Source organism: Dromaius novaehollandiae, chromosome 3 (assembly GCF_036370855.1).
Source record: "Dromaius novaehollandiae isolate bDroNov1 chromosome 3, bDroNov1.hap1, whole genome shotgun sequence".
In the NCBI taxonomy this organism is placed as follows: domain Eukaryota; kingdom Metazoa; phylum Chordata; class Aves; order Casuariiformes; family Dromaiidae; genus Dromaius; species Dromaius novaehollandiae.
This window is the reverse complement of record NC_088100.1, coordinates 88,885,095-88,908,267: the sequence shown is the minus strand read 5'-3', so window position 1 is coordinate 88,908,267 and position 23,173 is coordinate 88,885,095. Positions and strand designations below refer to the sequence as shown.

The following is a 23,173-nucleotide window of genomic DNA, read 5'->3' as shown; positions in this document are numbered from 1 at the left end:
CACTTTTTCCTGTAAAACAGGAATCTCATACCAAAGAAGTATGAGATTTATATTTGTATACAAAGAGTCTGAAATACATCAACATGAAAATGAGAAGTCAGTGGAGATGGAGTCGCAGAATCACTCAGGTTGGAAGGGACCCTGAGAGATCATCCAGTGCCACCTCCTGTTCAAAGCAGGGCCAACACTGAATTCAGACCAGGTTGCTTAGGGCTTTGTCCAAGTGGGTTCTGAAAAATGCCAATATCGTGATATACCAAAACTCCTGATACACCAAGTTACACTACCAAACAGTCTCTTAGTAAATTTCAGATTGACCCTGCTTTTTTTGGACTGGAGGAAATGGTTCTATATTCCAAGCGGCAGGCCAAAAATGTTGGAGTAAGATCATGGGAATGAGCAAACTAGAGGCATGAGCATGAAAGCTATGCCTCACAATAACTAGAAGAGTATGTACTGTGTTGAGACTAAACATGTCCAGTGTTGTGGAATTCCAAAAAATAGATTGTTTAAACTGTTTCCTGATCAGAGCAATGTTTGAAATAGTCCAAAAAGTAGTGTCATAGAAAAAAATAACGGAAATGCTGGCTAGAAACCCTTGGGGAGTTGATTTTCAGAGATACTAAGAATGCACAGGTCCTATGGAAATCTAAATTCCTTGAATACGGAGTACTTGAGTAATACAGGCCTTAAAATTACTGCTTTGGTTTTAATTTGTTCCATGCACCACATCTTTACCTTACATGTAGCAATTCTATTTCGTCCTGAAAATGACATAGTGCTTGACTTAATGTTTTCTGCCTTGCTGTAACCTGCTGTTTTCCAATATGATTAGATGTGTCCTTTTGTGCCAGCACACCCACTCAGATTTCAATCAGTTTTCTTTCAGACAGATAAGGGTCTAGAACCGTGGTCTGGATTTCACCATCTCTTCTGTGCCTGGATTTTTAAAACCATTTTAAATAGGCAGTTACCCTTTTTCTTCCCAAAGACATCTAGTTAGAGCAATCTGCTGGGTATGTCAAAGTTTCAAGATCAAATCTGTAGTAGGCTTTTTGTATATCTGGTACTCCACTGTTCACTGGCCACAAACTGCTGTAGCCTGTCTTCTACAGGACACCTTGGGAATGTACAATGCAGAGTCAGTCATCATATCTGATAACCTTATTCATACACCCTCTGTGGAAGAAAGGAGTAAGGGTCAGTTCAAAAGCAGTTTGCAAGCATATGGTAATCAATTGCTAAGGAACTTTAAAAGGAGAACTTTTTATTTATGCAGTACTACTTTGGCATTTTGTGAACAGCTTATATAATTTTAAAATTATTGTTTTGTGTGTAATTAAAATGACCTGCTCCCAATGGATACTTGATCTATCAACTATCCGGAAGAAAGACAATAGTGCCTGTTTGCCATTGACTTATTTACTGATTTCCAAAGGCTTTTAATAGGTAGATGATGTTTAGACCACTGACAGTGATGGATTTGCCTAAGGGATATGGCTGGTCCACTGATTTTTGAAAGTAGCAGTGTCACCCAACTTGAATGATTAAAAAAATTAAAAAGAAAATGATATAGAAATAACTCTCATGCTTTTTTTCTTTTTTCTTTTTTTTTTTCTTTTTTGGTCTTCACTTTAATAGTTTGATAGAACAATAATTACTCCTTTTTATAAAACTGTGTCAAAAGAAAAGCAGTAGTAGGTAATCTGTAGAGGAAGGGCGTAAGAAAAAGGAAATGGAAGGAAATGACAGTGATATCAGTATTTTGGGGGGTCTCAGTGCCCAAACTTTGCAACACCCTGAGATTTTGTCTGGTTAATATAAAACAGAGCAGTGTGTAGTTAGCCTTGCTTTGTGGTGCCCATGGACACTTACAGCTTTGTAGTGTCATATGCTGGCACCACTTGTTTCCACGTATCCTTTTACTATACTAAGGAAGAAAGACGGTCTTAGGTTCAGTTCTAAAATTCCCCCCTGTTTTAGGATGTAACTCAAGTAGCAAACTGAGACTACAGCTGGTTAAAAAACACATGCTACTTATGAAGAAAATATATTTTTTTATTTTTTTAATTTGGAAAAAAGTGCTTTCTACATTTCTAAATGAATCAAAATTAAAGTTTTTGTTCCCCTTTTCAAAATAAATTTCAAAATCAACGTTTCCATTTATCTTTGTTTAAGTTTTTCAGTAATGAAAATATTCTTTTTATGACATCACTTTTTGGAACAGAAATTTGAATTTTGTTTTCTTCTCTGTTTTAATTTTCCTCCTCAAAACTTTTGTGCTTTCAAAATTTTTGTGTTGGAAACAATTTTAAAGAAATGTTATGAAATGAGTTTTCCTCACATATCCCTCCCCTTTTTTTTTCCAGTAAGAAAGATACTGTTGGGTAATAGGTAAGGAGTGAAAAGGGAAGACGAAAGTGAGGCAAAAATCCACCAAGCATAAAAGACCAAATCCGAAGACTTTTGTTTGAGGAACTTTAAGAAGCAAAGATACTTGAAGGTCTAGCTCAACAAGCACCTCCAGAAGGAAGAGCAATTATACTGCAACTGTGAAAATAAAGTCAGCAAACCCCAAAACATAAACTAGGATTCATCTCCCCTAACTTACACTGTCTAGCAGTAAGGAGTCTGGTATGAGGTGATCATCTGTGTAATGAAGGGAAATGCCAGAGAGTCATTTATTCTACACATGCTATTGGCTGAAGTTATACAAGATTAATTCAGAAGTGTTTTGATCTTGCTTATGGCATTTTCATATCAGCAACCATAGCTGAATCTCACCCTTATTTTTCATTTTTAGTCCCACAGGCATTTTGTTGATTATTCCATTGCAAAGCAGATAAACAGCAATCTGTAAAACAAATTTTGGCAAGACAGATACAAAGACAGCTAACCATTCCTCGATACCGATGAAGTTTGGTCTGATTTATTAAAACAAACAGTCTATTCTGAATAGGTGGGCATGCAGTGGCTATTGAAATCAAGTTAATAACTCTACCACATTTCAGAGTGGAGTTACCAGCAGAAAAATAAGGAAGAAGAGGAGGATGTCATGCCTCTATTCCACTCCAATTAATAATGCCAAGTGCTGCATGCATACTGTAATATGATGCATTAGTGGCTTTGCAGCTCCTTTTCTCCAGTTCTGCTTCAGAAATAGATACATTTAAGTTCTGTTCCAAAAAGCAGTAATAATAGTAATATTCTGAGCGCCAGGTAAAAGCTAGAACTTCACCAAAGTGAGCATAAGACTTGCTGGTTGTTGTCAGAGGAGAAATCTGTGGAAAAAGTAGGACATAGTTTGCATGATTTTTTTAATGGGAGTTCTGCAAAACTTCAAAATATTTCATTTTACCCCCAAAGTGTGATATATTTGTATGTTTCAGGATTTAGCTTTTCATCTCAGGTTTATAACTACATCTTGCAAATACCTTGCAAACACGACATTTGTCCGAGTAATGATGGCTTTGAAATTCTTTGTAATCACATACGTTTAGCTGCAGACCTAAATATTTTTATTTGAAAAATTGGAGAAATATGTGCGAGGTTAAGAAGAGAGGGTAATTTGCCATGACCTATTTTCATTCCATTCCAATCAAAATTGCACCACTTAGCTGAGTACTAAAAAAAGATGCCTGGAGCATACTTGCATTAAATCATCGGCTGATGTCAGGCCAGATTTATCTGGTCTACTGGCTGAGTTTCAGTAACACCTTTCTGCAAGGGATACCTGTGTTCTGCACACCAGTCAGAAACTTTTGTGTGCTAAGATAGCAAAAAAGGGCTGAAATATGTGCAAATGATATGAGGAAAGATCTTCAAAGACATAAGATGAAGAACTAAAAAATAGTTAAAAATAGTCATCATCTTTGCTGTAGCTAGCTCTAAAGTAGTAGTCTGTGGTAGTCTATATTCAGCCAAAATGTTGATGATTTTGCACAGGAGATTAATAGGCTGTATTGTTCTTAAAGTAAAATGTAATAATTGCAAATTCAGTCATGATGTGAAAGAAATGTAACTCCTCTGAATTTCATGGTGTTGCAGCAAAATTTGGCTTCTGATCACAAACAGTTAAGTACTTTGTCCCATTCCTTAGTCTGAATATGTAAATGAGATAAAAGCCATTCTAATGTGTTTTGGTTTCAGTCTGGAACAGAACACCAAAGAATCATTTTTCTTCATTTATTTTGATCCTTCCAGTGGCTCCTTCATCTGATTTTGGTGTGTGAGTCCCGTGGCAGCAAGCAAGTAGGTCCCCAGTACAATAGAAGGTGGAGTCAGATGCAGAGTTCCTGATTTAGTAGAACTTGCAAGCAAATATATAAGCTGCACTCTGGCAGCAGACACCTTCCCACCTTGCCCTGCCTCCTGCCTCCCTCCTTGACACCCTGCCTATCTGGCAGAGCTGATGAGTTGTGCCTGGTGCGCAAGGCATTGCATTGAGAGAAGCTCTGCCTACCTGGGAAGTGTGGGTGGCTGCGGCAGGGAGCAACTGGGTAAAATGCCCTCCAAAAACTGTGGGCTGGACAGGTCTGTCACTGGCACGGCATACTACACATTTACAGTTTAGCACTGTCTCCTCTGCTCCAGCACTCCATGTGCCAAATGAAGTCATTAGCAGATTAGAGGTCTATCAGCCATCTGTGCCTAGTATCTGTTTGTCCTCAAGTGGGAATGAACCATCAGTGCCGCACTATAGTGGGGCCAGAAGGTCTCTGAGATATGTGTCAATCGTTTGCATCAGGGTGCCCATCATGCTGCTGGATGCAGTAGCATTTAGCATGCACCGCTTCCACCTGGTTAATGTTTGAGTCTCTTGAGAAGTCTGTTAATAAAGAGACCTGGTTACAGCATCTTTTGTTATACTTTTACCAGTGACTGGGAATAACCAGCCAGCTTTGGGGTGAATGAGAAACTTAATAATCCATAAAGCTTTTTTATATCTTTTAATTTACATTGTGTTCATAAATCAGGGAAAACAGTGTTAGCTATGGCTTTCTTCCTGGTGGTAGGTTAGAATACACCAGCTGTGACACTCCAGTTATAGACCGGATTGGATTCATTATAAATCCAAACTGAAAATTATATTGACCTTATCAGTGGAATACACCCCTTACTAAATCTTCTCGTGGGGGTTTCTCTGCTGTGTTGTAAGAGCTGCCTCACCGTGTTGCAGTAATATACAGGAACACTTGGAGACAAAATCACTGATTATTAGTCCTAGTGTTTGCAAGCAGTAAGTATTAACCAATAATAATTTCTTTTCTTTCCCTTTCCTCCTTTATTCAAATTTCCATTAACTTAATGTCAGAAATTCCAAATCTAGAATGTCCTGCTGTCAGGTCTGGATCTGCTTCACTTAACCCAAATGCAAATCTGTGGTACAGATGGTGTGAATAATATCTGAACGGGGGCTGTAGTCATCCTACAATCAGTGGGATGGCTCCAGATTAGGACATACGAAACTGGAAGCAAATTCAGCTTGCTGTGTTGCCAAACTGAAGCCCTCATACTCTGTCAAACACAAACACCAAAGCAAATCTGCATGGCTCTCCACTGGACTGTTGGTCTGACACAGACAGAGATTGCTCAGACAGTAGCTCCAGGTATCTTGGGTACAGAGACTTCCTTATGAGGTAAATTACAGAGCTCTCATATGCCATTCGGAGAGGAAATAAAATTTAAAAGATTACAGCAATTTTAGTTTGCTGATAATGTCTGAAAATAATGGTCGGTCTCTAACATTGATTTATTCTCAGTGTGTTCACCAGTCTGGGAAGGATTATATCTTCTACTTGTATTACCTTACTGAGTATAGGGTATCTCTCTAAAACACATGCAATCCCTCAAGAGAGCAGGGTTTTTTATTTAATTCAATCAGTTGATATAATTGATAAACAATCAATTTGTATAATTCCTTTTAGATAAACTTGCAGGATATTTTGCTGTGGAGAACCAACTCAAACATAAAGAATGGTTACTTTAAATTGTTAGTGGATTTTTTGTCCTGTTGGTCTATGATGATAAGTCTTAAGAGCTCTAGAATACTCCTAAATAAGTTTCACATTGCGGATATTTGAAAAACCTATGAATCTCCTTTGGGAATGTTCCCTCAGTTCTCCCATTGGGAGATGTGTTATTTCAGATATTTTAGAAATGGCAAGGAATTTGACTTTGCAGCTGCCAAGTTCTAAAATCTGTGGGCATTCTTGCTTACTCGTGGGTATAACTCTCTGATGTAACTCTCTGATGTTCTCTCTCTATATGTGAATATGCAGTTTAACTGCTATGGAGCTGAATAAAAGGGAATATTTAGAGGAGTGAGAAGGGACAAGTCGAATAACAGCACAAGTAAGATAACTGAGATGAATGATTCTAAAGGAGTTAAGACGACAAGGGTGATGATGGTCTTGCTAAGGAAGGGACCTTTTCTTGAAGCACCAGATTGGCTAAAATTGTTTATTCTTTCTTAATTTAAAATCTATGATCACATAGAATCAAAACCTTGGAGATCATAGCGTAGGGGGTGAGGTGGGTCAGTTAAGGCAGAAAGAAGACTATGCAAGGTGATCATGAGACCTGAAAGAAATATCACGATACGTAAGAAAGATGTGGTTTGTTTTTCCATAGAAACCGAGTTACTTAAGCTCAGGGGAGTTTGGGAAAGTAGGTTTGCTATTATTTAGCTAAAAGTTAGCAAATAGTTGAGCTACACAGAAAAGCCTGGGAGTCCTAGGAATCTAGGAAAAAGGATTTTTCTTCAGGTGTTCTGTAAAGAAATTCCTTCCTCCTTTTTGTTCATGGGGGCTGCAGTCTACAACATCAACTTTTGTGGTGGACTTTTGGATTGAAATCTCAAAGCCATCCTTGGTAGGGCTGATTCTTAACTTTGAGATTGGAAACCCCTTAAAATTTCACAGGACTAGAAATGTCGTAGAAGATATTCAGTATATTTTTAGAATCTTTGCAAGTAATCTGGAAGACAGGAAACAAACAGCTGACCCCCCCACCCCCAATGGGTAGACTATGGTGAATTCATATTTGATACCTGTTACCAGCCTTGAACTATCAGTGAAATATTATCGTTACATCAGAATTTCTTACCCCATATACGGTGAGATATTAACCACCCCCTCATTTCACTTCCTCTCTCTCCACATGTTGAGGATAGAAAGTAACCACAGCAAAGGCTAGTATCGGTAGTGCACCTTATATGTGCACCACTGTTTGTGCTTTTCATGCCTGTTTAAAAGTGGGGAAAGATTTTCTCCTAGGAGGTCAGTCAAACCCCAGGGCATTGATAACTTCTTATGCCCCCTGGTAGGACAGTGAGCAAAATCATGGGCCTCAGCCTCATATTTGAAATCACGAATAATGAGAAATTAGATGGCATTTTATTACCTCTTTCGAATATGGAGAGGCAACTGCATACTATGAAAATACTTAAAACAGGTTAAAAAGGGCCTCACAGAGAGCTACTCTGAAAGGCACTGTTGATGTTTGCATCTCAGAGCATCCATTCATCTCATGTTTTCCTTACATATACCTTGGTATAAAAAGTGAATGCGCGTTTATGGAAAGAGAAGAGTAAAAACTATTGGGACTTCTGTATATAAAACTTTCCATGTAATAGAATACCTACCTTTACAAGAAAACAATGAAACAGTCTTTCTACAACTCTATAGTGATAAAAATTCAGTATTGTTAGTATAAACAGTTTTATGGTAATAATAGCAGATTTGCAAGGAAAAGGGATTCATTTAATTCTAAGAGATGTTTGACCTCTGCTACTTTATAATCCATTAGAGAGAAATAAGGTCCACACAAGCTGGCTTTCTTTTTCTTTTACCTGGAAGGCATTATTTTTTCAATAAATACGAAAATCAAGTCAATATTTTTAGAACCAGTATAATTGCCACTTAAAATGGACTAATCTTAGCTCAGAAGTTGTCTGATAATGTATATCCAATGCCAGTAGGAAAGAAATAATTAAGATGTATGTTTTTTGTAATTGATCAGGAACATTTGAATGGGTTACATAAATAATAGACTAATCAAAGTATTGTCTAACCACTTAAAAAAAACACATGCCCTACTGCATGTACATTTATTTAAATTAACTTTGCTGTCAGAATTTATGAGAAATTTTAAAAGAGGATTTATTTTCACTTTATGCTTAATGCTCTCATAAATATTAATTTGTCAGTTCTATAGGGTAAGATATACAATTAATTGTTCAGTGTACATCTTTAAAAAAGAGGTGTGCATTTACTGTTCTGGGTAATTACTCTATGGAAAAAAAATGCAACTTTCATAGCTCATTTTCACATCTGCCAAATGCTACTCTAACTCATTTTCCGTTCTACAGAGAAATAATGATATTAATAATCTAATGTTATGCAGAAGATATTTGAGCCTTTTCTTGATATGCAGTATCATGCAATGTTTTTCTACATAACAAATTAGCGTGTCAGTGATAACAGACTCAACAAATTATCAAAAATACAAAAAATACAAATCCATGGGTTCCAAAAAAATTTGGATATATTAAAAATTCATTAGGTATTGGATTCTCATTCTTTTTTAAGCCCATGAAAATGATATTTACTAATCATTTACAAAGTACTAATCTGATCTTGGATTTGAACACCAAGAAACTTCAGTCTGAGGGTTTGGGGTTTGGCTGCATCTGCTTGCAAGCAACTTCTGTTCTTCTCCACTCTTTTCTGAAACCACTTTAGCTTTGTATGACCATATGAAAGAAGGATACACTATCAAGCTGAATATTTGATACGAAATGAAAGATTATATTTCCCTGTAATTGTGAATTATATTTTGAATGTGATTTGTGTGTGGTCCTTTATATGCAAAACAAAATACCCAGAACATGAAAGATGCACCCTTGCAGTCTTTTTATTTATACCCGTGTCATGCTGCTGCAGTCAAGGTAGCTGTTTACTTCAAAACTGTCCCATATATATTCTTTGGGCTCCACTGGTACTCACAAAATGATGCTCTGACAGCCTGATATCAGTGGAGTCCCTGCACTGAAATAACCACTCTTTCCATCAGCAGCCAGTGTCATCTGCTGTATTGTCCCTGGGCTGAGCTTCTTGTCCCTGGGCTGGGTTCTCAGGCTCCATGTACTTTTTTTTTCCCCTCCAGACAGGAAAACAGGGCCTCTGCATGTGTTTAACCCCACATTTTTGCAGGATACTAATACTTCTGCTCTTAATTGACTGCAGTTTTACAGAAGAGTGTCCCCCAGATGTGACTGTTCTAAAATGAAAGAGTGCCAGTGTTGGGCTTGAATGTTTCCCATCCAATTACCAATTGCCCCTTCATTTTATTTTGAAAGTTTTTTCACTTGAGTATGGGGTTTCCAAATGACTCTGGTAATCCTGGATTTTTTCCCTTGTTTTTACAGGTGACTTGTAACTGTTTCACCATCAGTAATGGAGAGATGCAGGATGTTGGTGTTGGCCTTTATCCCAGGTACTGTGGACACTGTTTCATTCACAGGCAAAATCTGTGTTAGGTTTTTTCCCCTTTTTCCTAGGTAGCTGTAAGGGCCATCAAAGCAGCAGGTAACACGTCCAATCAAGAAACTGGAAGCTGAAAACATTCTTAATAGTCCTCCTAATCAGACAGTTAAAACAGTTTAAATAGGATACTTATTTGTATTTGATTTTTATGGTGACGGTAGCCTTTTCCTAGTAAGGATAAATGCTGACATCAAAATGTGTGACTAGGGCTTCCTAAAAAGTAAAAGAAATCTGCTCAGTATTGCTTTAGAAGATAGATATTTTGTAGTCAAGAGTCTTCTGAGCTGGCAATTAAAAGAAAAAGATTGAATCCTTATTTTAGAAAATTAAGCATAATTAAGAAACTGGTAAGATGAGCTGATAAGTCCCTTATGAGATGGATGTTAATATTTGAATTACTTCTTATTTCTTGCATTAGAAATACATATCAGGGAAGATTTTGCCCTCCCAGAATTAGTTACCTGTAATAATTAATGTGTCACATTAAAATGTATTTGAAAATTGAAATTGAATTGAGAATTATATTTGATCATCTCAAAATTTGTTGTTAATGCTGGGTTGAACCATTTGTGAATATCTAAATGGGCCTGTCACTATTACTTCTTTTTCTAATAAAGTTGCTCATGCAAGATTTGAGTAAGGACACTTAATACGTTGAAGCCTGCTTTGTGGTAAAGACAACGGACAGGCTGTTAGGAGAACATGGGAATCAGTGTTATGAAAAGTAGAGAACAATCATTTGGTTTCATAGTGGAATAGAAACAAATCCTTTCACATACTTTGGAAAAATGTAATACTATTTTGGAACATTATTATTACTTAAATATTTCCATTTGGATGAAAAAAACCTTGTGACTGGGAAGAAGGTGGCTTTGTATGTTCTGTGACAAGGCATGGCCAAGGGATGCAAGAGCCTTTCCCAAGGAACAGTTTGAATTTTCTTAAACCATGTCACTCTGAGTTAGGCTGAGTGTGAACTTAGACGAGTGGTCCCCTAATCCTAGGGAAGTGTCCTTCCATCTGGGCTGTAGGGTGTAAGAGGATGAGAGTGTCTATGTTTCCAGATGAAATTGTCATCAAAACATTAGTGTTTCCACAGGATGAAATCTGATTAAAAGTGCTTTGTTTAGTCTCATCAAAAGGTTGTATATTGTTGCATGGCTTGATAGCTTCAGCATCCCTATATACTTTTAAATAGATAAAATCCTGTGGCTGTTCTCTTCATCATCTTGTAAGCAGCTTTGGGAATGAGCCCCGTAATCTTAACAAGTGAAATGGAGACAAACCTCTCCAAGTGTATGTTACTGTGTTCATGTGAGATTAGCCACAGATATTTTGTTAGGCCCAAAGGGATATCAAAAGAATCAAGGTCCTTCTGATACTTTTTTAAGAGTCAAGAAGTAAATAAATATGGTTTGGTGCAGGGCTCTGACCCTCACCAAAATCCTTTTTTTGCTGACAACAGTTGGGGTTTTGGGTTGCTGAATCAGACAGGCAAGGAAAGCAACGAAAGGCAGCCAGAAGGCAAATAAGCCAAAAATTCTTCTTCCAGCCTAAAGATGCCAGAATTATTCATCCAATGGGCCATTTCCATAGGGGAAAAAACCTCAGCCCTGAGTCTGCTATGAGATTGATGTTGGTCTGGCAAAGTCAATTGTTGCTCAGCTGATGAAACACGGGAATAAAAAATACATAGAGGATGTTATTCTTAAGTCTCCTTCAAAGAAGAACAAAGGGCGTGCATGTATGTTGGGAGATGCACCAGTGCCTGTGTGTCTTGGGGATGGCTGCAGCTCCATGATGAGCTGCACTGCTACAGCTGTCACGTGCCACAGGAACAGATGCTGAACCAAACCATATGAGTGAAACAGAGGCAAAGACTGTTTCTTTTCTTTCACCACCATACTCAAGTAATCTGGTTTAGAGACATGCTACAGTCCATTTCTACCTGCTATAGAATAGGCTTTAATTTCCAGCCCCTTAGCACTCCACTTCCACTGAAGGTCAAGGTAACTGATAAGGTGTGTGTTTTTAGTGCCCTGAAACTGAGCAGAAGCAGCACAAATAAAATGCAGTTCGAAGGTACTAACTTTTTATTCTGAACTGCCCCACGTTGCCTTGCTCCCAACTTGTCAGCTTTGCCCTGTCCCCTGAGACAGGCCTCTCAGAGAGTCACCGGGAGGCCGTCTCGTTCCTCCCACGTACAATACAGAGAAGGCAGAATCAAGCGAACAGATCCAAGCATGGCTCTTATTAGCAAGGAGTATAAATCTTCTAAGCATTAATTTTCCTCCCCTAACCAAGAGCATCTGCTTTACCAGGGATTTTATTTGTTTGGTAACTTAATTGCTTGATACTTCAGACATAACGGAGTTAGCTACTCTGAAATGATTAAAGAGGTAATGGCAGTGAAGGGTCCTCCATAAAGTTCTTTCTCTCTCTTTCTCTCCCTCTCCCTCCCCTCACAGCATGTCTTTACTGAATCACAGTTGTGACCCAAACTGTGTGATCGTTTTTGAAGGATACCAGCTTTTACTTCGCTCCATCCGAGAGATCCAGATTGGTGAAGAGGTAATTAACTTGTCCTCCCTTCCATCACAGACACCTGCAACAGTGACATCTCCCTAAATAAATTCCAGACTGCAGGGCCACCAGCTTAATATTTTGATGATATATTGATGCCAGTTTCTAGCACATAGCTATCAGGGAGAAGATGATAAATAGAATCATCTCTTCACACTGCCTAGGCCCCATAATCATTACTTCTCATAAATCACTAGCAGTCTTGATAAATTCTTGTTCTTCCTTTCCTCCTCTAGGCACTTCATTTTGTTTGTATTTGAACGTCTTTAACCTGATGGAAACACTTATAATATTTCTAGGTGGAATGCAGTGTTCACTAAGTCATTGCAACAATAAGCATTTCTCATTCTGCAGCCATACCATTGTAGTAAACCTGTCATTGACAGTGAAAGTAGCAAGGCAAGATTTGTTCTTATGTCCGTTTCACTGAAAATGATTTCAAGATATCCCTTTCAAGAGATTTGATCTAAGGTATTCTCAGCTTTGTTTCTAAGACAGCATTTTTATTGATTTGAAAATAATAATCATTTGTGGCTTGATTAAGCCTTTCAAAGTAACCATCTTTTACAACAATGCAGTATTGAATTTGCTTAGTAAGGCCTGCAAAGACATGTATATACACATAACTTCACGTGCACCAATGACGTGTACAGTTCCAGTTGTAGTATGCAGTTGTTAGTCATTTCAGAACCATAACCTAAGGTAAGTGTAGTGCATGTCTGTGCTTCAAACTCTGGGAAGATCAAGGGCATACATATTCTAATTTAGGAGTGCTATCTCTTTTCCTCCCTATGAGGTGTTTTCTTTTTTAATGAATCCTTTCTCTAAAATGCTAGGCCATGAAAATAGGTAAATCATGAAATACCTTATTAGACAAAATAATGTGATTACATGGCAGAATCAACAGAAATGCCTTTGCATACTTCATTTTTTGCCAAGAGAAATCTTTTAGCTTGCAATGTGCTGTTGTGGTGCTATTAAGTTTAGACATTATTCTGCCTAACATTTCTGTTCAAGCCAAATTATACACACTTTTCCTGCATTTTATCCATGACTTTCCTCAGCTTCCCAATTCAGGAAAATGGGTTAATTATTTAAAAATACAGTAGTTTTGAATATCTTCCCAGGATGCATTCAGGTTAATTATTAAAGTTCTAAATTTTGAAGTTATTTTATTTCTACATACATGGGAATATTTTTCCAGATAAATTTTGTGAAGCAGTTCTTTGTTATAGGCAGATTTACAGAGTAGGAAGGACACTCAGATTGCCTTGGGGTGGTTCTGGAATGAGAAATGACATATAATTCCCTTGCTTGTATGTCCACCATGTTAAATGTGCTAAGGCTGTGAAGCTGTGACCCAAATTTTAGATTTGGTGTTAGTGGTCTGTAACCCACAGAAGCCTCTATACTAAAATAAATGGTGAAACGTATATGGTGTAAATTACAAGTAATTTGTAAGGCAATTAGAAAACAGATATAAATTGTAAAGCAGGGCAGCTAAAACATTTCTTCGCAATGAGTTTGGCAGCTGTATGAATAGGTGCTTTGAAATGACTGCAACTTACATAGATATGTTATATTTTCTAAAAAGCTTTGCTTCCAATTAGGCAGTAAAATAAAGTCAGAATTTTCCAAAGAGCTCAGGTACTGTTTTCTTTGTCAAGAGTATTGCTACTGGTTTTGGCGCCTAAAGGAAAACTTGCTGTAAAGAAAAGGTAAGATAAAAGAAGTCCTATCCTGTGTTAAACCAGGTGCCCTCTTGACTTACCTGGAAATAAAAGTAGCAATCAGAGGTACATGCTTCCTTAAATAAGGATGTGTCTCAGGAAGGAAATGAGCATAAGTGATAAAGCAGAGACGTTGTTATTCAGTGAAGATTGAAAGTGAGTATTAGTTTAGACCTGTTCTGGGAAGAGGAAAGAAAAGTATTTTATTATGAGGGTGTGAACAGGTCAAAGGCTTAATATTGTTTTTAACACTCAATTACTTTTCCTCTTACACAACTGCTACTGGTTTTCATCCTGTGTTCTGCATGGCAGCTTCAGTGCAACTGCTTCCCCCACTGCCGTCCTGCTTGCCTGCAGCAGGGTGGGCTCCGTGCTGTCCTTAGCAGTGTATTAAACTTACCCACCCACGCGCATGAGACTACGTTACCACTTGTACACTGTTATGAGCTGAGTCTATAGTGATATTGCTGAGGTCATGATCTGAGTTAATGGGAGAGAAAATAGGGAGGAATCCGATTGTGTTTTTGAATAAATCAAGTGCTCTGAGGTGGTGAGACAGACATTGTTTCTAGTTATGAGGCAACGAGAAACCTCAAATAATTCTAAGCAGTAGAAAAATTTTCCTCATCCTAATGAAACTGAAACTAGATTTAGACAGAGTGAGATCCCATATGTAGTAATTAATAGAAAGTGAATAAGCGTTGAGATTTATTAGAAATGAGAAGCTTAACAGCAAGTCAAAATCGGATTAGTAAAAGAGGACTATGGCTTTACCGTTCACACAGGAACAAACTTGATAGGGCTTCTGGGCCGTTGCCGGGGAAGTATCAAACCCTAGAATGTGATATGTTCATCAGGCCACTGGGAGATAGAAGTGCTTTGCACATTCGTCCTGCTTTCTGTCAGAGGACTCTACAGCAATTTACTCATGTTAATGAATTGTTAGCCACACATAATCACAGAAAATCAGAGACAGTGATGAGGCGACTGGCCATTCTCATCACCTCACAGTCATATAAAGAGGAAGGCCCAGTAGACCTGATTTTAGTTGTAAACCAGGAGGAGAGCTATTATTACAGTGAATGTAGCTGCTTCGTTGCTATACAGATTTATTCTGGAATCACATTTGTGCTCTAACCACACTTTAGAGCGTTTGTACTCTATGTTAATTGTATTGAACAAGGCAGTGATAAAAAGTGGGCCAGATTATGTGAACCTCAAAAAGTTTTCCTTTCCTGATGGAAGCTGTCCCAGTTCAGCTTTAGTCTTATGTCTGGGCAGACTTTGTTAGCTTTGCATGATTTTGACAGGAAGGCATGTGGCATTTAGTGGTTTTTAATTGAATTTTGGTTTGGGCTTTGAAATGTATTCAAATCCCAAGGCCAAAATGGATCTCAGGCAGTGGGAAAATAGGAATCTTGAAGCAGACACAAATGTTCACCTGAAACCCTGTAGAATGAAAGTGCTAAATTTGATGGAGCTCTGTATTTGGAATACTAATCACCTAAAATCACATGCAAAAATTCTAGCCACCTAGGCCTTTTCTGTGGCAAAGACAGTGTTGCCAGTCCTAAAGCATTAAGAAATCATGAGTCATGAATGTTACTTTTTTTAAGTATTGAAAGAACTGATTCATGTATAATTGCATGCTTTAAGAAAACAAAATGTATTGCAAGAGCCATAATAAAATATTGAGAGTTGGCTTTTGCCAGTGAATACTTTATTCAGTTTTCAGAAGAACAACTTTCATTTCTATCGTATATAACTTGTACATCTGCTTAAATAACATTTATAATTCTCACTAAATATAGAATTTTTAAAGTAAAAATTTGGCTCTGGTAGGAAAACTTCATTCAAACATGGTACTCTTTTGCTTTTGTTTTTTTCCCCCATCTCTGTGCTGGCTCTGTTATAGATCCATACAGCCTTATATGAAGTATACTAACACCCCAAATCTTAGGGCTTGACCAGATGGTGGTGATCACTTCTAAATTTAAATCATTTCTGCTCTGTATCTGGCGTGCATGAAATGAAACAAAAAGGGAGCACAAGAGAAGACAAAAGAAGTGACAGTAAGAGAAGGCTTGGGGACAACTTCTGATCTCCGTGCATGCAAGGGGAAGATAGAAAAGGTCTCCTAACACTCTCTTGACTCCACTCTATACCAAGTTTCTGAGTATAATGGAATCTTAATAGCAGGAAGAAAGAAATGGTGAAATTTTGTGGACATTTTATTCTATATATCCCTGCTTAAAAGACTGCAGGATTTCCTGAAACTTGCTTCCAGCTGCTCAGAACTAATTGTAAGACCTTTTTCCTCCTCAAGATAGCCTTAGCTGTACTGCTAACTGTCACAGCTTTTGTTACTTTAGGTAATGTTACTTTGACTTTATACAAAGATTTCTTTACCTACACTTCACTTTCATTTTGACAAAGAAGAAAAAAGTATTGCAAAGAAAGTAAGCTATGGGAAAGGATGATAAGAAAGCAAAGATTGTTCACCTAGAGATCACCAGGGCTCCTTCAGTGATAAGGTAGCCTATCAGCTAATTTACTTTCTCAAAAAAACGTGCAGAGCAGCCTGTTCTGGAGAGGTCTTCATCATTCCCTGCCCTTAAGTAACCACTTTAAATAGCATCAAGATCTGTGCTATAATTTTGTTTAAGTTATTGTTAATTACCGTGTCTACATGGTACTTTGCAAGCAGACATGAGCTCATTTTGCCTATTCTCCAATCAGAAGTTGTATAGCCATGGTTAGTTTAGTGTGTAGCTCAAATCAATTAGTCTTTCTGAAAGACAGGATGTATTAGCTCGGATTCAGTTCTGCTCCAAAGTGGGTACATGGCTTCTCATCAGCTTCAGAGTGCAATTAGAGCAAATTTGTATCTTTCTGCAGAAAATCACACAACAGACTATCCTCTTACTTGAGCAATGAATTTTTTAAGTTTGTACTAAACACAGCTCATAATTCCTGTGATCAGCAATAGTGTCTTCATGATAGATTTTCAGCCAAGGTATATAGTATTTCTGTTATTGCAATTCTATGAGGAGTTTTATCTGAGTGTGTTCATTATATTACATTTTTTAAAGGCAAATCTTTCCTTGAGTTCCAAGGTGTGTTTATGATATATGCCAGAGCAGAAAGATCACAACCTATTCACCACTTACATAACTCAAAACAATTATTTAACTCAGTCTCAGGAACAGATTTTTGGACAGAACCCTGCCCAAGTCCTTGAGGCACATGATTTCAAAAACAGGACTCATTTTTTTCTGCCATTTATGTTAAAATAATTGAGTTTAAATTTCTATAGAATCCTCCGTCTGAAGATTTTGTTGTCTGTTACAAAAAGAATAAATTAAGTTTCACTGCAGCATGGCAAGACTGGAAAATCATGTCCACTTCTTTTGGCAGATGAGGAACACGAGAAACCCTCCATGGTTAAAGAATTCCTGTGTCAGAGGTAGAAATAAGGATCAGCCAGTGATGCATTTCCAAGGAGAAAGTCTTGAGAGTCAAGAAGTCTCATGGCTGTTAAATAATTCCCTGCATTCATAAATGTTATTTAATATATTCTCCAGTTTGGAGAAAAAGATTTACTGCATTCTTTATCAGCAATGCAATAAAGAGGCAAGCTTTAGTCAGGAAAATAATGTTTTAATTAATACCATACATACCCCATGCAAATACCATTAAGACAGCCTTTGATGAATAGGCATATTTCATAAATATGTACAAGTTAAATGAGCCTTGCATCTAATGAAGGAAACCAAAATTAAAACAAGTGTAGGAGAAAGACTTTAATACAGAATTTTTATGTTTAAATGATTAAATGATTAGTATAGACCTAGTCACTCTTAGGCTGGTCATGTTTCTAAATATTCTAATTACATTTTCCCACTCAGGCTGCCAGCAACAAACGTTCTATTCACTTACGGATGTCTGTTGGCCGGAGTGGGAATTTGGGCTTGGATCTCTAATGGCAAGAAAACCCCCAAATCTTTAAAGTGCTAAAAGGAGATTTCAGCATGGCAAAGCTTCTTGTCCTTCTCCGCTCCTGCCTGATCATATGTTGTAATCCAGAGCAACTTGTTAAGTGGTTGTTAGTATCCACAACTGTTCAGTAGCCTCTAAAAAAAGAAATTATTGGTTTCCAATTTGTGCCTACTTCCAAAGTTTCTGTGACACACAGGAAAAAAGAGATAAGAGTGGAAAGGGAAGAGAGGAATGGAGCCTGGAAGTTCAAGATAGATAAAGCTTATTTCCTGCTATGGGTTTGTTGGCTTCAAGAGTACTGACGGTGTCTCAACCCTTCTCTACACATTTTGGCAAAGAATAGAATAATCTCACATTAATGATTTTTCCCGGAGGATTCCTGCTGTCTTGCACTGTGCCTGAACCTGATTAAAACCCTTTTATTTTTGGATGCCACCTGAACCTAAAGCCCGGGAGAACCCATCATTGATCAGAACCAATGATGTAAATTCAAGGAGGGTAAGATATGGGAAACGAGGCAGTATGGGGTGTGATTTTCATAGACAACACTTGAGGGTTGCAAAGAGATACTAATTTCAGAGGTTTGTGCTGGGAGAGGAATTGGGCTTGGAATGGCTGAAGAGTAAGGTTAGGACTACAAGTCAACTGGAAACAAGCATGTAGGTAGAAAGGGAGACAGATCTTTCTTACCACACAAAGAAAGATGCAGAGTAGGACTGCCTGGGCAAAGAAATCAGGACAAAGAGTTGGTAGGGTCACTGAAGGTGGCTGAGAAACCAGAGTAGGGCAATAGGGATTGTTAACTTGGGAGAGTAAGAGTGTTGGTGGTCATGTATTGTGAAAAGGCAGCTCTGAGACTGGCTGGATAACAAAACCAGTCCATTGTATTGGAGAATAACTGGGGATGGCTGTGTGAGGGACTAGAACTGAAAGCTGGAAACCGGAGTGGATAACCAGGTGAGGGGAATAAGACTGGAAAATGATACTCATATCCAGGGACAGAAAGAGAAAGAGAAGAGGGACAGCTTGGAGACTATGGGGCAGAAGAGATCAAGCTTGGGAGAAAAGAATAGGCAGAAGAATTTGCATCCATTTGCTGCAGAACGCTCAGAAGGAAGCCCACAGCTCACGCGTACTGCTGTTCTGCTGCCAGCCGACAGCAGTGAATCTCTCCACCCAGTTTGTCTCACCGCCATCGATGCTAGTCATGTAGATTAGTAAACAGTTATTAAGCTTGTGAGGCAGAAGTCAGAGAAGCAAACGTGAAGGTCCAAGTTCTGCTGATAATTCATATTCTTGTCCCCATCACATGATGTGGCAAGATGCAATTCCCATTTTCACTTTTTTTTTTCATTTAAGCCTTGAAAACTACTCCACTCTCAACTCATATGCACACAAGCTATGACAGAAGAACATGATTAAGAATTTAAAATCTAACAGTCAAAAGTTAGAAAGTTTGAGAATTAATTTTATCTGTAGAACTTTAATTTGGCTCTTTCATGAATTATTCTATTAATCTTCAATTACAAGAGCGTGTTTTATTTTTTCCATGAGCTTTCTGCTTATGATCATTTTACGTGCTTGACTTTACCATCTCAGTGATGTTCTTTTTAACACAGTCCTCCTTCAATAAGTAATCAAATTACACTTGTAATAATAAATGAACAAATGGAGGTCTTATTTATGTTGCTTGTTAATTGCTTGTTTAATTAGAATGCTCACTAATTTGCAAAATGCAGTTTCTGACAATGGAGTTCATAGTCATTAGTACAAATTGGTCAGGTTTCCCTGTAATTTCTTTGAGTGGACTCTCATGATTTAACTAGGAACCATGTAAAAATTCCCTCAATTAGCTGAAGTGTCTCAGCTCAGGATGAAATAATGTGACCCGATTTTTTTGACCTCTCTGGAGTGTTTCAAAGTATGTTCAGTGTATCATGTAATCACTCTGTAACACGTGTGAATGAATGCTTGTCTGACCTGGGCTGTTGTTTTGTTTTGTTTTGTTTTGTTTTGTTTCTTTCCCTTACCATTACTCTGTGCCTGCACAGCACTGCTTAACATATGAAAAATTCTACAAATGGTTAGCCATGTAAAATTCCTGCTGGCAAGCATAAAAGTGAACAAACTTAAAGGAGTTCTCTGTAATTCATTGGAATTCATTCTGTATAGCATGAGGAGTTTTAAAGTGGCACAAATATAAGCATATTCTTTTATTGATTAGAAAGGAAACATCATAGACATACTGAAGATAGGAATGACAAAACAGACGCTTTCCTCAGGCTCAAATACAGCACAGAACATATATTTGCAAGGAAGTGGGGGTTTCCTTGAGACAAAATCTTTGGAGATAGTTGGATGTTGTATAACACCAGCACTAAATACACATTTGAGATTTGGAGCTGAACAGAAAATGAGATTTCACAGACAGGGAATTCAAGTACTGAACTTCCTTTCTTCTCCCTTTTTCTTTCTTTCTCTTTCTTTTCTCTTTTTTTTCCAAAGTAGAATGAAAAGCCTACATAGTGGTAATTTTCCCCCGATTCAAATTTTTGAGCAATATTGATCTGGAAATGTAAAAAAAGTGTCTCCTCTATGAAACTTTTTTGTCTTTTTTTCCGATTGCCAAAATTGTGATTTTTTTCTAGGAATCATCTGTTAAGATAAAATTTCATTTTAGGCAGCAAAAATGTTTTATCCAAAAATGTTATCTTAGATATATGAACACTGAGTATGGGATTTTTGTAAAATGTACTCTACTTTTTATTTGCTGCACCCAGCTCACCATCAGCTATATTGAATCACTGATGCCCACCAGTGAACGCCAAAAGCACCTGATGCGCCAGTACTGCTTTGAATGTGACTGTCTTCTCTGCCAGAATCAAGACAAGGTAGGTTGAGTTCAGAAATTCCTTGCCAGTAAAACAGAATTTTCCAAGGCCTGTCAGCGACTTCCTTTCCTGTAAGTAGTACTTATCTTTTGCTACTAACTGAATGGCCAGAATACAGAAGCAAATGACTTCTGCCCTCAGTGCTGTTTATGTTACTATGAAAGACAAGGGTGAAGGAAAGGAAAGCAGGAAATGTCGACCACATGATAAGAAGAATTTTTTGCTAAAATGTGCATTGTTCCTAAAACTAGGAATAGTATTCTGTCCCAAGGTGTGGTTCAGATCAGTTTGAGACCCAGGGACATCTGAACGTGAGAGTTAACATGACTTTAAGCTGAAGGGAAAGCATTTTGTTTTCTTTTTCTTTTCTATTCAGAAGAAAAATCTTAGAACTTTAACTGAAACCACTTCTCTGATGGTAGGGGAGGGCTATATTTATCCTCATAGTAATGTTAAATTCATTCGGACAAACACCTGCATCAATAAACTCACAAGAACTACCAGTCACATTCAGCATCTGTTAGAGTTAGTCTACACCCATGGTGGTGAAACTCTTCAGACAAGTGTTTGTAGCTTTTATACTCTCTTTCTCAAGCTCATGGAGGAGCAGATCAATAGTAAATAGAAATTCTGTTCAGCATGACCTTTTACTAGGATTCAGTTTGGCCTGGGTTAATTAGGTTCTGGATGGCTTCCTATTTGTATGGTCTGGCTAGAATAATTCTGGCTCCAAGCCTGATGGGAGATCCAATGGAACATGCGAAAAAAGGCTGGCTCTGTAGCACTGTATCTACTTTGTCTCTCTAGTTACATGTACACTTCTTTTCATAAATGCCTGTTTTGGGTGAGTCACAAGCCATAGCTAAATGTGTTCCCCATAGATCAGAGAAGGTATGACAGAAACTAGTGAACATGTGTTGGGGACCAAGATAGAATGATGCTGTGTAAGACAGCAGAGAATCTCTAAGGCAGAAAGTAATGATGTGGTAACTATGATTTGTGGCCAGAATGTGTGCACGTGAGTTGCTAATGATCATGTGCCTTCTTGCCTACGTGCCAGCAGTCACGGTGTGCCTTCCTGCCTACATGCCAGCAGCTGCGGTGGGCCTGTCCTGCTGGACTGTCCTGCCCGCCTGCCAGGCATCAGAAGACGTCTTCCTACCTATCACAAGGTGCCACAATGCCTAGGAGATACTTGGAGGAGTGGCTGAGCTTGATTGCTATATAACCAGCCATTGTGTTTTCAATAAAGGATCTTTTGCACTACCCTACCTGAGGTCCGTGTCGTCGTATGCCACAAACATGTGATTGCAAGGAGCATGGTATGGTTCATGAAGTAATTGCTGTACAGCAAAATGGAATAAAAATTCAAAGTTTAAACTCCGAGAAGTGTATCTTTGGGGTAGGACAGTTGTGTGAGTGTGTAGTTTTGTTCACACCAGATACATCCACTGAACGCATAATGTATCCTTTGATATGTCAGTCAGCAGTTCAAAAGGGGACCACAGAAAAGTTTCTGGCTTATGGCATATTGCTAAATTACTTCCTATCCACATGTAGAAGTTGATGGCATTCTGTGCCTGATACAAAGTTGCTGTAATGCTATTTGGAGGCAGTAAAGGATAGCAAAGACCTCTGTCTTTATTATAAATACGTTCACTCAAGTGCAATGAAATCTCAGATTGGTTTTGGGGAATGGCATTCCAGTACAGATGCAGTCATAATTAGGAAAAACAAGCAGTCTAAGGAATCTTTAAGGATTGCTTAACAGACTGCAAAAGGGTAGACAAGTGGTGTAAAGACCATTCAGCATATGGAATGTGTTAAGAAACAAGATCCACAGGTTGGAGTACACTTTACTGTGAGAGTAAACATGCCATATGAACAAATATTGTGGTGGAACTGTATGCACATGTATTTATGAATACAGTAGTGTCATAAATGGATTATAATTAATGATTTTTTTCTCTTCAAAGTTATTACCCGTACTTTGAATTCATCTTCTATTCATTTCTTTTAATTGGCAAAATTCCCTGTGGGAAAGGCAAGGCAAAATGTTTGGAAAGCTCCTCTTGGTTGCATTTTGAAATTCTCTAATGTTTCCTTACTGTCACCATGTAAAGACACCTGGGAGGGGCAAGGAACCTCATGTCAACATTGTCTGTTGATGCCTGTGAAGAAGATGTCTTTCTCCTCAGCTCAGATCTAAGACAATTAGATGTAATCTGCAGCAATCTTCATAGTACTGTCTTTGCAACAGGTTTAATAAATATAACTGTTTACATGACTAACTTGGAAACATAAATATTTTTCTAGCATTAGTCTCAGTCACTGCTGGTAAGCAAGGAGACAAGTAACACTGCAGCTACCATGGAAGGGAAGAGAGTATTTTGGGAAATTCTGGTTTTTTAAATTACAGAAT

The 23,173-nt window shown here is 38.0% G+C and overlaps 1 protein-coding gene across 4 annotated transcripts in view; it reads left to right on the top strand.

The window, feature by feature from the left end:
• SMYD3 (SET and MYND domain containing 3) overlaps window positions 1-23,173 on the top strand; it is a 429,715-nt gene that overhangs the window by 335,133 nt on the left and 71,409 nt on the right. For all 4 annotated transcript variants that reach the window (XM_026102659.2, XM_026102660.2, XM_064509419.1 and 1 more), the window contains 3 exons: window positions 9,431-9,498; window positions 12,017-12,119; window positions 20,641-20,751. In XM_026102659.2, coding sequence (XP_025958444.2) covers window positions 9,431-9,498; window positions 12,017-12,119; window positions 20,641-20,751 — 282 coding nt within the window. The remainder of the gene's footprint in view (window positions 1-9,430; window positions 9,499-12,016; window positions 12,120-20,640; window positions 20,752-23,173) is intronic.